The following is a 13,702-nucleotide window of genomic DNA, read 5'->3' as shown; positions in this document are numbered from 1 at the left end:
TGCTTCCATTTAGTATACTTTGCCCCGCTTATGGGGCCCGGTTTAATGCATTTAATTGAAGCTGTTTCATTATTTAGAATGAGCATATTGTCTGCAGTTAGATGTTCCTCATGCATCATACTGCTGGTGTTGACAAGAACAGAGATTGGTTGGTGATCACTTCCGGGAGTGTGCAGTACCTTATACTCTTCACATCTCCTCATCAAGTTCTTACTCAGGAAGATGTAGTCAAGCGTGGATATGTTTTTAAATGTAGGTTGTGGAGTCGTTGTCAGCTGCCCTACGGTATTCGCAGACCTCAGGTTGAATTCATTAATACAGGCTTCCATAAGATTACGACTGTGGTGCTGATGATTTTGTTCCGGGCCACATAGGTCTCCTATGTTAAAGTCCCCAGTGATGATGCATTCATGTCCTGGGTTCTCGTGGAGATATTCTCTAATTAGCCTAATGATCCTTCTGATGTTTGTGTTTTTAGCCTTTTTTTTGGGTTGACATATAGGTTAATTACTCCAAGTTCAAACGGAGTGACCTCCACTCTGAACCCATTTATTGTTATAATCTGGACATCTGGTGCGTACGCGGGCCAATCCTCGATTTGTAGTTGCAGATTTAATTTTGCGAATATCGAGATCCCACCACTTCGTCTTCCGAAGATGTTTTTTTTTGCTTGCCATTGTATGGATCGCCTGATAGCCTTTGATGTAATTGCCTGTTTCCATCCAAGTTTCCTGCAAGCATAAAATGTCTCCTGTCTTCAGTGATTTCATAGCTTCATTATTGGTCATGATTGACTAAAACCCTGCCACGATCCAGCTAAGTAGCCTGAACTTAGTGTTTATTATCGCTGTTTTAGTACCCCTATGTTAGTTTGTTTTAAACCTCCCTACTGGGCCACGTTGTTGCAGTCCATGCAAATTTGGCATTTTCCTTATACTAGGAATTTTCCCAATCCTTGGAGTGCAATGCAATGTAAGCCATGCCCAATCTTCCTGTTTGTTGACCTGGGAAATGCTCACCTCCTTGCAATGTCTGGTAGTGGTGCCTTTATGTAGCTCAATGTAGATGTTATTGTTGAATATTTGGCTTGAATTTGACTTGGTGCCCCTTAATGTACTACACTGTGGGCGAGGCACCTCTTGGTTTTGTGGCATCTGAAGTAGCACTTGTGGGTACTTTTCACGTGGACAAATGTTTATCCGGATACCCCAATCCTTAAGTGTGTCTGTTTCTGCCATAATGTTTTGGATGTCTAGCTTACTGAGCCACTTTCTTAGGGTCGACTCCTTGTTCCCTGTCCAAGTGTATTTTTTAAAGTCCACTCCTAGGGGCATTAGAAACAGAATGATAAATAAGTAGCGAGCATGTACTTTTCTCTGGGACTCTGCGTTTTCCATTGAGGATCAGGCAGCGATAATCCATTTTATGGATGTCTCACACATCCATGAGTATGCTAATCATCAACTTTCACCTGAAATAAGAAAATTAGAGATGGGCTTTATAAAGTGATTGCAGGCCTGCATGTATTATATAACCATATGGATCAATTTACATGACCAGACCCAGCATAGTATTTTAAATATTCCTTTCCTAGTTGCCATCACTGGCTGAGCGGGTGAGTTAGCTTTCTCTGCCAGCATACACAGATTTTCAGAATAAAAAGTCAGTGCCCTAACAATGAGGAAATATGTTGCCTGGTATTTTCTTCATTCATCTTCGGTGAGAAGATTCTTATTAACATTTGTACTTTGGGCTTTAATATTCTAGTTTAGTAGATGTTTCTTAGAAGATGTTCTCTCCCCTCTCTTTTTCACTAAAAGAAGGATGGATGGTAGTATGTTCTCACCAAAAGCTAATATTTCAAGATGGTTTCCTGCATTGCAGCACTCTCCCTTATGTGATCACTATACTGATCTCCATAAGTGGCATTATGCTCTAAATTGTGTATCAAGGATATCTGCAGGGCGCCTATGTGAGCTATTAGGCATGCCTTTTGGTATCATTTGCAACTAAAGCAACACTTCATTTGGCTAGTGAACTACTTTCAGTGCTACTGTTTCCCCTTCCAGTCTTTGTATTGCTTGTGTGTATGTCCCAATGAAATAGAAGAGAGCTTTAAATATGAGCTCTAGGTCGACTTTGTTCTCTCTAGTGTTAGGATTTCTCATACTACTTATACCCACAGTCCCTTTCTCCTCCTTGACCATGTCTTGGGACTGGCTGGCGTACAAATGAAACTGAGATAGGTGACCTGCTTACATGACAGAATAAATGTATCCCTATTCAAATAAGGAACTTATAGTGAGGTCTCTGGTAGTCTGATTTGGCTGGTAACTCAAGGGGAGGCTCGGGCTGTCATGTGTAGCACCCTGTTACTCCATATCGCTGGTGCTATCAATTGTGTCAAAACAAAGTTTATTGTGTAGATTACTGAAAACCATGACAATATAAAACATTTAAAAGACATATTGTGCAAAGAGCAAATGGGAACTCTAGAGTAACTGGCACGTAGTGCCTAAGGGTAAAACTCGAGATATACAGGCAGGTTTGATTACATTTAAGGTATTTGGCTATTTAAAATCTATTGTGAGTGAGCCAAGCTGAGATTTTTAGTGAGAAAAATAAAAAATAATTTAAAATCAACCACAAAAATGGAATAGATACATAGCAAATGTTAGAACTCAATGATGAAGCAGTTAAACAATACAATTCCTTATGTCCGTAGTGCAAGAACTAAAGCTATCAAGCCAAGGTCAAGTTGTGTATTATTAAGAAGGTCATGCACAACTTTAAAGTATTTTCCAATTCTTGCCAGTTTGAGGAGAACCAGAGTACTAAAAATCCAATTCATTGCCTTGTTACATGTTTTTATGCCGTGAATTAAAAAGAGTGGCTTTAATAAAGTACGCTGGAGATCGAGCAATGTCGGACAACTACAAAGTAGGTGTAGAAAGGTTTCAGATTTGTAGCCGCAGAGTCTGCACTTGACCATCTTAGAAAGCAGAGGCCAGTTGGGGTTGTAGTCTTTAATTTGTAATGCCAACATCCTCACTGCCAAAATTTGGGTCAGGCAAGCTTTCCCAATTGTGCAATTAAGATAAGATTGAGCCTGAAGGCCAACTTGGCTGTCGTTGATGTATGCCCTTAAAGGCTGAGTGGACTTGATGTTTTCCAGGTCCGCAGTCTTCGAGAGAAGTTTAATCTGTTTTTTCAATATACCTTTTATTGCGGTGTGCATGAGTGATGAGGCGTTCAGAACGGTCAGGTCGATTTGAAGAGTAGCTGCAGCCGTCGTCAGATAAGTGGACCACAGGTTGTTTTTATATTAAATATGTTTTGAGGATACTTTTCAAGGTAGCCAGGCTTCGCCGTGGTGCATCTATTGGCCTTAGTATCAGTAACTCTTGGAGGTGGGAGGGTTCATACTTATTGAGCCAGCTTTGTGGCATTCTCTGTGGTATGCACCTTAGTTTTTGGATGCTTGAAAAGAACCGTGAGAATCCACAGCTAGTGTCTCAAATGTATTCTGAAAGTAGGAGGATAGAAGGAGGGTCCTGATTCTGGACACCTGGCTGGAACTGGGAAAACATCCAAGAATGGGACTGGTATTTCCAGGTCCTACATGTTATTCCCCATTGTGGCAGGAAAAACTCCTATTAGCAACATGCAGAGGAGGAATCCGGCTAAAATTGTGGATTGTTTGTTAGTTTTGCCCCACCTTGCACAGCTCTACTGGTAATTGGAGCCAAAGTGCTTAAAATAGGAAACATATAAATTTGTTCAAGTGAAACCTATTGGAAACTGTTTTAAAGGTAAGCATTATATTTTCTCCTCTTTGGTGAGAGACCAATATAGTAATGTTCACAGTTGGGCTTGCGTTTTGGTGTTGTCCATCCATCCTTATGTTTGTATGTAGGTTCACATTTAAACACAAAGCTCACTCGAAATGACAAATTGATGTCTCAAACCCACAATGCACAGACACAAATATTTAGGGACTGATTACGTCTTTGGCAATGTAGGTGCAGAGCGACATTCCACTGCCCCACTTCTGCACAGCCAAAGTCTACTGGTGGGCAGTCCTTTGGTGATGCCTGTTAAAAAAAAGGTATTGCAATGGGAACATCAAAGCAAGTTAATTTTACGGACTGTTTAGTCCATGCCATGCAGGAACTGGGCCTCCATGCTAGCAGGGGGACACACCATGTGCCCCCCTACATACATCCCGTGTACAGGGCCCCCTTTGTTTCTCCACCGCCAGCCTTTTTTGGTGGACTTACCAACATGATAAGGCTGGTGGTGCTGAAACTCAGAATATGCTTGGCGGTGCTGCAGCTGCACCGCTGAGTATGTTGCTGCCCCAGACCATTGCGCCACTGACAGGGAGCGTGGTTCCCTGGCGGTGGTCCCAAAATGGTAATACAGCTGTCAGACGGCTGGTGCATCGGCTCCCGACCACTCCACCTCCACTTTGGCCGAATGCGTAATCAGGCCTTTAGCTCGGTCTCCTACTTGTTCCGTTTAATAACAGTGTATTTTTGCATATTATTTGTTCAATGCATTGTATTTAATGATACTTTATTTATGCTTACGCTCTTTATCTTTTGTTATTAGGACCCGAGAAAAGAGTGAATCTTACCTCCTGGAACCATAAAGAAGGCTGGGCCAATATATCAAACATGACATATAATCATGGAAAACTGAAGATTAATCAAGATGGATTTTACTATGTATATGCAAATATCTGTTTTAGACATCACGAAAGTTCAGGATACATCAATATACTGGACAGTGGTCTTCAGTTGATGTTGTACATTTCCAAATCCAATATTAAAAGGAAAAATTCTGAAACTCTCATGAAAGGTGGAAGCACGAAATATTGGTCGAGAAATTCCCCATACCATTTTTACTCAGTATACCAAGGAGGGATTTTTAAGCTACTGGCTGGTGATGAAATATTTCTTGAGGTATCTAACCCTTCATTACTGGATCCACATCAAGATGCAACATATTACGGTGCATTCAGAATACCAAATACAGGACTTTGATTGTTTCCAATATTATATTTATGTACATTGTGTGTATATACACTGTATGTTCGTGAAGATTAATTTGCCTTCATTTATTAAGTCGAGTTCAACTATCATACTTTTGTTTGCAAAATATTTCTTTTTTGCATCACGACCCTCCTCACAAATTGGCTGGTTTTAGGTGTGTGGTTATAGGGAGCATGGAATTTCCAAAACCAGCTGAAAGGTAAGCGCCTAAATCTGGCAAATTTTGAATAAAAGTCTCCAGACTAGGAAGTAACTGTGCAGAGTCAAGTCCACCTGTTGAAAATCCAAACATTTTCTCTGATTCTAGGGACTACTCTATGCATTGAAATGTAACTGCCTGCTGTACGCATGCAAGTAACAGATGCGAGACGGCTGTGGTCCAAGGATGAGGGGGGGGGGGGCATTCATGGCCATTCCAGCTGTGGCCCGGCTGTGTGCTCTCCCCATGGTGCCGCAGAGAGCGAGACGGGGAGCCAGCGGTGCCTCTGCCCAAAGCTCCTGACCCCCACTCCTCATGTTTAACGGGTGTGAAGGTGCACGAGGTAAACCAGCTCTGGAATTCTGAGACTTGATATTACTGTGTCCAGAAAACCTGAATACCTCAAAGCATGGCCATGCTATATTTGGAATGAGGGCGCATACGTAGGTTCAAAATCATCTTTTATTCTGGAATATTGACATAAGTAAATAAAACAAAAAAATGAATAACACTACCTAACATCAATAAATAAAAATGTAAGTTAGTGACAATTGGTTATATCTTTTTCAATTAATGTAATCTTTGCTTCCTAACTAAAACTATGCACTAATGAGCTATAGAAAGTTACATATAGATCCAATATTTTGAATTTGCTGATTATGTTATATTCGTTATGATGTAAATATGTGAACTGTTAAAAGTAGAATTGCATTACAAGAGCAAAAGTATGATAGTTGTCCTTAAAAGTGGATTTTTGTATGATAAAGAAACATAAGCGACACACATTTTTTAAATGTTAAGAATGTTCTGTAAAAATGTAAATATCAGTGAGGCTATTTATTGGAAGACTACATTGTGCCTTAATGTAATAAACGTGCTGCCACCAAACTTGCTCACACACGATCAAGCATACAACCAAGGAAAACCCTTTATATCGTGTGCATCTCTTTTCTATAATTCCTTTGAATCGCTTGGAAATAAAGTGCATTGAAGTTACAAGTTCACCATTCCACCAGTGAGAGATTGGATAATACATACTTCTGCTGAGTTATTTTCTTTGAATAAGCTACCTGTAAGTAAGTGTGTAAAGTCTAAAGTATGAACACATGAAGGCCATGCTTTTAAGTAAAGGGCCACATTCTGATGGATTCACATCTAACATGGGCTTCGATTGGAATTCCATAGAGCATATTATCAAGCCCATTATTGCCGCTTTATCAGCAGTTTTCTGCCAATAAAGCGGCGATTATTTTATCTCCTGTCTTGATAATATGCCCCAGAGTCTTTCATAAAGCTTTGTGTCTCTGCCATTAAATCATAAACCGGAGAGTATCCCGCTACTTGCATTCGCTGGTCAATCCGTACCAACCTTGCAGAGGTCCCCAGAGACATTACTTGCTGCTATCCCCACAGTAAAAATGGATGGGAGGGCGCTCTTTCAGCCTTGCCTTTAGAACTGAGACAGGATAGGTCAGAACAAGCTTTGTGCAAAAAATGCAAGACCTGGAGGCATATTTACAACAAAAGTGTTAGAGCATGGGTGAGCTCCAAAATTGCTAACACCGCGCACCGTCACTTTTGAAACGCAAGGATGCACAGTATTTACAATAATAAGGTGCACCCCTGCGTTTCTTCCTGCTCTGGTGCTAGATTCAGATACCTAGCGTCAATGCAGGCACCCTTGCACCATAGTGCAATGATGCCTGCGTTGAAGGAATGATTGTTTATGCACAGGAAGGTGACCCTTCCAGGTCATAAACACTCCAGAATTGCGATTTGAAACTTCTACACTTAGAAGTTGCAAATCGTAATTTTGTAAATGATTGTTTATCTGCAGGAAGAGACACCTTCCTGCACATAAACATTAATTCATGGCGTCTTTCTGTTTCTATATGTGCTGCAGAATGCAGCTCACATAGAAACAGCAAAAACAAGGAGAAATTAAATAATTCTCCTCATTTTGCCATGTAATACCAGGTTTTCCCTGGTCTTAATTTTGGCGCTGCCCTATATTTACGCCACCATTGTAAATATGGTGCAGCGTCAAAATCAATAGGTGTTGCAGCGGAATGTACAACCCATTCACACTAAGTATATTGCTTTATTTACAAGGTGGCGTTAAGCCACGTTAAGTGGCTTAACACCGCCTTTCAAATAAGATGAAGCCCCTATTGCCACAGGAATGTCTTTAAAAGTGATGTTCCTCTGGTGATAGGGGCTTGTAAATGTGCCCCTTGGTTCTTGAGGCAAATCTAGGGCCTTTTAAGCATGTTATGTTGGGGCCTCTACGGTTGTTGCTTCATAGCGCAGGGCCACTCCATCTGGAGTAGCCATGCTCTTTACAAGTGGTTTTTACTCATATAGTATTATATTTCCAAATTTTCTGAGAGTCAACTAGGAGTAGAGGACATTTACCACATCCAGTGAACATTGTACCCAGGAATAGCGGTAAGTGTTTGGCATTGTATATAGTTTTCCCATTTCAACCCACTCTTAGTGAAGGTGTGAGGCCGAAAGAAAGGCTCAAAATATGAACTGTTTTGCTTCAATTCCCTATAAAAGTGTTTAGTCCCTTCGAATTAATTCAGCATGACTTTGGTTCAAAACAGTCAGAATGTGTCAAAGTACACCCTTCCTTCCTATGAAATTACTCAGTTGGTCCGACAATCAGAATTTAATATACATTCTCAGTCATTCAGTTCCTCAGGGGAGAACATCAGAAGCTCTGAACTATGTAATTTGTGTTTTTGCTAGTATCAGAATTAGAATATTGTATCACACAACTTTGATATTTCTCTGCTTCATCAGACAGTGGATTTCATTTTAAAGCTGTTACAATAATGCAGGTTCATGCTTCTGATGAATATTGCGCATGGACGTGAGGTACTCAGTTATTAACAATCGGTTTCTGATTTCTGGCATATATTGGGCCATGTATGTATCGGTCATTAGACTCTTGGTAGATGGTAATCATAAAGAGCACCCAGCAAAAGTCTGAGGATTGTTATATGGACATACCAGGAATATGTTTTTGCCACATGGGCGTGTAGTATCCAATATTCTATTTCTGGAAAGCAAAAAAAACAACAGAACTCAGAAATACCCTAATCAATCAATGCTTCTTCTGTGTTGCTAAACGATAAACGTTTCCTGCGGCCTAATCAACTCATTTTCAAAGTTTCTCCTTATCCGAATATGTCCTTTCCTGTATGTTATTAATTAGTATTTTAAGACATTTATCAATTCTGCAAAAATATTGATCCACTATTTTGAACTGTATGCTCCTGGAAATGAAGAGTTCCAAAGCTGTGCCTTCATAAATCACTTATCTTTGGTTTCTGATACTAGCGTAGATGGCATATTGGGAAGAGCAGGTTACCCAGATCTGTTGTGCTGTTCTGACTTTCCCCTTTCCCCTGATTTCCTGTTCCAGTCTTTTTTGGTGACAAATCCTTGTGTAGGAAACTTTACTCTTTATTGCTTCAGATAACTTAATTCTGAAGTTACCTGTGCGGATAGAGTTAATGAGCAGTTTTCCTAACAGTGCAATATCAAAGATTAACTCTGGTATCATTGATATCCTAGTCAGTGCCACAGGTTCTTTGCTAAGGTCCGAATAATTGATCTGATTAAGTCGAATTTCAATGGCATATAAACCAAGAACAGATACAATTTGGAAAGAGACAAAATAATAAAGGCACTCTTTTTTGCACATTTGTGTAGCACTGCTACTTCAAAGCCAAGGTTTTAAGTGGTTGTTTTTACACTATTATTTAATACTGTGGTTTGACTATTGTGCTGCTAAAGTAGTACCATGCAGAAGGTAATGCAATAGGCAGGATAGCAGTCTTTGCACATGAAGTATCATTTTGTGAAATGATAGCTCTGCATGCTGTATTGCTGCATGTTAAATATATATTTCCATGTAATTTTGTTTTTATTCACAGACTCTCAAAATAGGTTCTGATTGCCAGTTTATGTACCAATACTTAATACCACAATAGTGCTAGGGTGCAATTAACAAATATTGTTAAACACGAGTGCTTCAGCTGCCCCTAAGTACACGAAATTCACAAAGGGATCAAGGATTGAATCACTACTCTTCTCGAGTCCAAAGGCATTAGGGGGAGGAATTTTGTAATAGTCCGCAGCAGTGCAAACCATTACCCTAGCCCCACAGAGATCTGATCCCTCATAGGGTATTATCCAGCTTCACTCCTAAGAATCTAGGTAGAGGCTGGCAAACACAGGGGGGCAGAGATCTTCCTACCAGTTGGATGCATGAGACCCAAAAGAAATAATCTCTATCTTCTCTGCATTGTATTTGATTTGACTGCTCTCCATCCAATCAAAGACAGCACTCATGCAGTTGGAGAAAGGAAATGCTATAAAGGCCCACAGATCATCGAAGGCATAGAGCAGCTGAGACTCTTCAGCGTACGATATGATTTTACATCAGAATAGCTCGACAACAGAGACCAAGAGGCCCATAAAGATATTAAAAAGGGTAGGACTCAATGAAAATCCCAGCAGAACCACTTGGTTAACTGCCCTAACCGCCGAGAATGGAGCAAGCCAGACTGGTGCTCAGGAATTACTTGCACCAATCCTACATAGAGCCTTCTATACCTAGAGCGGAAAGATGGTGCAGGAGGATAGAGTGTGGGACAGTGTCAAATGCAGCAGACAAGTATAGAAGGATTAAGGCTGTGTTTTTCCCTGAGTCCAATATCCATTTAATATGGCAGATATTTCCAGCATCACTAATTCCGTGCTGTGACGAAAGCCATGGTGGTCTGCTGACCTTGTGATGGCATCCAATCAGACCATCCTCAATAATATTCATGAAGTAGGTCAGATTCAAACCCATTATACAATTCAGATTTTTAAGAACTGGGCTATTAGTATATAGATTGGTTAGTAAAAAACATTTACTATTTGCAAAAATACTGGTTGGAAATTGCGACCATTTTATGATTAATAGATATTACATCTGGCCCTTAGTGTGGTAACATTTGAAATTCTCATTGGCAGAATTAAATTTAGGATACTCGGAATTTAACCCTCACAGAGTACATTTATGAACACAGAGTCCCGCCAGTAAGGTGAATTTTTCAAATTTCTAAAATAAAGTAAAAGGGTGGTAATATGGTTTGGGCACATCCTGTGGCGCACAAGGACACCATGAAAAATAAAGTGTTAATGGTGGAACTTAACCATCCCCAATGTGCACATATTAGTTCTTGAAAAAGGCAATGGTGATGTGTTTTTTCTGGGTAGGAAACTGGAGGATACAACTCCATACTGATAGGTTGCAAATGAAGGGGTTTATCCCCTGTTAGTAGTATTTTAATTTTCCAGCTTGTAAATATCCACATATATGATAATTGAAGATCTTTGCTATTACTTGCAAACTTTTACAGCTGTTGAATATTTCCAGTGATATTTCGTTAATTGCATAAACATTGGAAATTTGATCCACATCTAGAAATGTCCTCATGGCAGCATATTTTCCACTTTCCCTTCCATGTTCTGTTAAAAAGGTCATTTCTTGTGTAAGTTGGATATGAAAAATGTCTATACAATTCCATATTTCATGGAGGTGTAATATTTTTTTTCTAAAAGGAAAGGGGAAGTACATTTCAGGTTCAGAAAAAAAGGAAAATATAATTAATGTGCAAATAAATACACATTTCAACTACACATTCTTCTGCCGATTGCCTACCTAGGGTTGTAGATGGAAGCGATCTTGCTCTTTTTTGCAACATCCAAATTCACAGTCTTACAAAGTACAATTTCACACCGAGGTTAGCCTTAACCATATTTCTCTTTCTCTTTCCTCACTCTATTGTCAAACTCTGTATGGATTACGGAATAATACTTTTATACCTGGTTCAGTGCAAGCATAGTTTTAAAGGTCCACTAAACTGGCAGACTAAGCACTTTAAGGCACATTCTAAAGATTTTTCTCACCGTTAAGTAAGGAGGATGAGTGAATATTACATTCCTACCATGTCCCTGTTCTAAATTGCAGTTTGTGTAAATGTAAAATTGTGTTCACCAGACTTTCAATCAAATTAAAACAAATGTAAATATTTTTGCTGTGCTGAAATTTGCAAAAATATGTATTTCTAATAATGTGTTATAAAAATAAATAATGCCATGTTTAAGTTACATTTTCAAAAATGTCATGCCCAGGTAACCCTGTATCATGAATGAGTTATACAAAGTCCTTAACAACCGTTTACTGTAATTGATAGCATTTTGGGCAAGCATTTGCCCTTAAAATCAGATTTTATGTCATGTAGAGCCAAGTCTAGCAGACGTTTGGGAAGTAATAAAGAATTTAGAAGCATCTACCACAGGATAGAATTTTGGGATCGATCGTGTTGAACCGCGAATACTTTTCAGAGGGGAAATGAAACACTTTTTGATAAAGTGTTATTCAGAAATATTTTCTGCTATATGTAAATTATACTTTTTCTGTACTATTTGATGGGAACTATTTAAAACACCATGTGTGATATGTATATGTTATTTTTAATATTTTAGTTTTTTATGTACAGAGATTGAACTGTTGCACTTTGATATTCCCATTAGGGAGAAGCTCGGCTAATTGGTTAGTGACAAAATATAATATATTTCTTTCTACTAGTGTTAATTTAAATTCTTTGAACTGTTCATTATTAAACAACAATTATGGGTATGCCATTCCAAAATAAAAAAAACTGTTGATCAGTATGAAGTGTCTTTTATTTACTCAGTATTTGCCGACCACCCAACATGCATTGCAAAAGATCTTATTTGATTTTTTTCGCAGGCTTCTTATACTTCATAAAAAAGACATGTGGAAGGACACCGTGCAAATTTATTTATTTTAAAAGTTTTATATAGCGCTGGCTATACCCGGAGGTATCAGAGCACTTTACATGAGCATCGGATCATAGTTACAGGTTAAATCGTTAAATCGTTACAAAGGTTCTTAGAGCATGGCAACATAGTTACTTGTAAGGCCGAGATAAACAATAAGCAAAATTACGTAAGGGGAAAAGAAGGCAAGGTGAGAGATTCAGGGGAGGGGGTTTGGAGTAGGGGAAGTAGACAGATAATCAAGGCGGGAAAGAGGAGGGGAGGGTGAGAGACACAGCATAGGGAGAGGAGGGGAAGGGTGACGGGGACACAAACCGGTAGATGAGTCAAGGCAACGTCCAAAGTCCAGTAAGCTGTGATCCCAGGGGAAGTGGTATCCCTTCCCTATCTCTATTACGAGAGGCAACCTTTACGCAGTGGACTCTCTCAGAGGGGTCTCTGAGACTCCAAGGCCTACAAACTGGATCCTTCCCCAAAAAAGGGAGAGGGAGTGCTTTGGCAAGGGGTGCCATACCATACTTCAAGTGTGAGTGGCTCCCTTGGCACAGTGGACTCACTCAGCGGGTTCGCTGGGACTCCAGAGTATAAATATTGGATCTTTCCCCAACAAGGGGAGAAGGAGTGCTTAGTCAAAGGGCACAAAGGACAGGGGGGTAGGCAGAGTAGCAGGCAAGGGGAGAGAGGTTAGAAGCTATGGAAGAGACGAAAAGAAGTCTGCCTAAAGACCGACTGGGTAGGTGAAGACCAAGGAGGGAATCCACGGCCCATCTCCCCTATAGCTAAACCAAGTAGCTATATCGGGCATCAGACAAAATAGTTCGGTCTCAATACATTGAGAGAAGAGGGAAGGAGACATAAATAGAGGGAGGATGTGGGAGGAGACGACAGGAGAGACGAAAGGAAGTGAAACAATGTGGTTCAACAATATACCAGAAAAAGAACAACAAGTAAACATTAAGTCAAACAGTCAGCAATACATTAGGGGAGGAGAGAAAGGAGAAAGAAAGTAGTGGGGAGTAGGGGAGGAGAGAGAGTGAGGATAAGGGAAGAGACAACCGTAGAGACGAAAGGAAGTCTGTCTAAAGACCGACTGGGTAGGTGATGACCAAGGAGGGAATCCACGGCCCATCTCCCCTACAGCTAAACCAGGTAGCTCCATCGGGCATCAAACAAAATAGATCGGTCTCAATACATTGAGAGAAGAGGGAAGGAGACATAAATAGAGGGAGGATGCGGGAGGAGACGACAGGAGAGACAAAAGGAAGTGCAACAATGTGGTTCAACAATATACCAGAAGAAAATCAACAAGTAAACATTATATCAAACAATCAGCACTACAGTTAGGGGAGGAGAGAAAGGAGAGAGAAAGTAGTGGGGCGGGGCGAGTAGGGAAAGTGAGGATGCGGGAAGAGACAACCGTAGAGACGAAAGGAAGTCTGTCTAAAGACCGACTGGGTAGGTGACGACCAAGGAGGGAATCCACGGCCCATCTCCCCTATAGCTAAACCAGGTAGCTCCACCGGGCATCAGACAAAATAGTTCGGTCTCAATACATTGAGAGAGGAGGGAAGGCAAC

At 40.2% G+C, this 13,702-nt stretch overlaps 1 protein-coding gene across 1 annotated transcript in view; it reads left to right on the top strand.

The window, feature by feature from the left end:
- Window positions 1–5,758, top strand: part of TNFSF11 (TNF superfamily member 11) — a 136,372-nt gene extending 130,614 nt beyond the window's left edge. Inside the window, exon 5 of the mRNA XM_086933442.1 lies at window positions 4,615–5,758. Within this exon, the coding sequence (XP_086789568.1) occupies window positions 4,615–5,048 (434 nt within the window). The 3' untranslated portion in view covers window positions 5,049–5,758. The remainder of the gene's footprint in view (window positions 1–4,614) is intronic.
- The last annotated feature ends 7,944 nt before the right edge of the window (window positions 5,759–13,702 follow it).

Source organism: Lissotriton vulgaris, chromosome 8, assembly GCF_964263255.1.
Source record: "Lissotriton vulgaris chromosome 8, aLisVul1.2, whole genome shotgun sequence".
In the NCBI taxonomy this organism is placed as follows: Eukaryota; Metazoa; Chordata; class Amphibia; order Caudata; family Salamandridae; genus Lissotriton; species Lissotriton vulgaris.
This window is presented reverse-complemented; position numbering and strand designations above follow the sequence as displayed.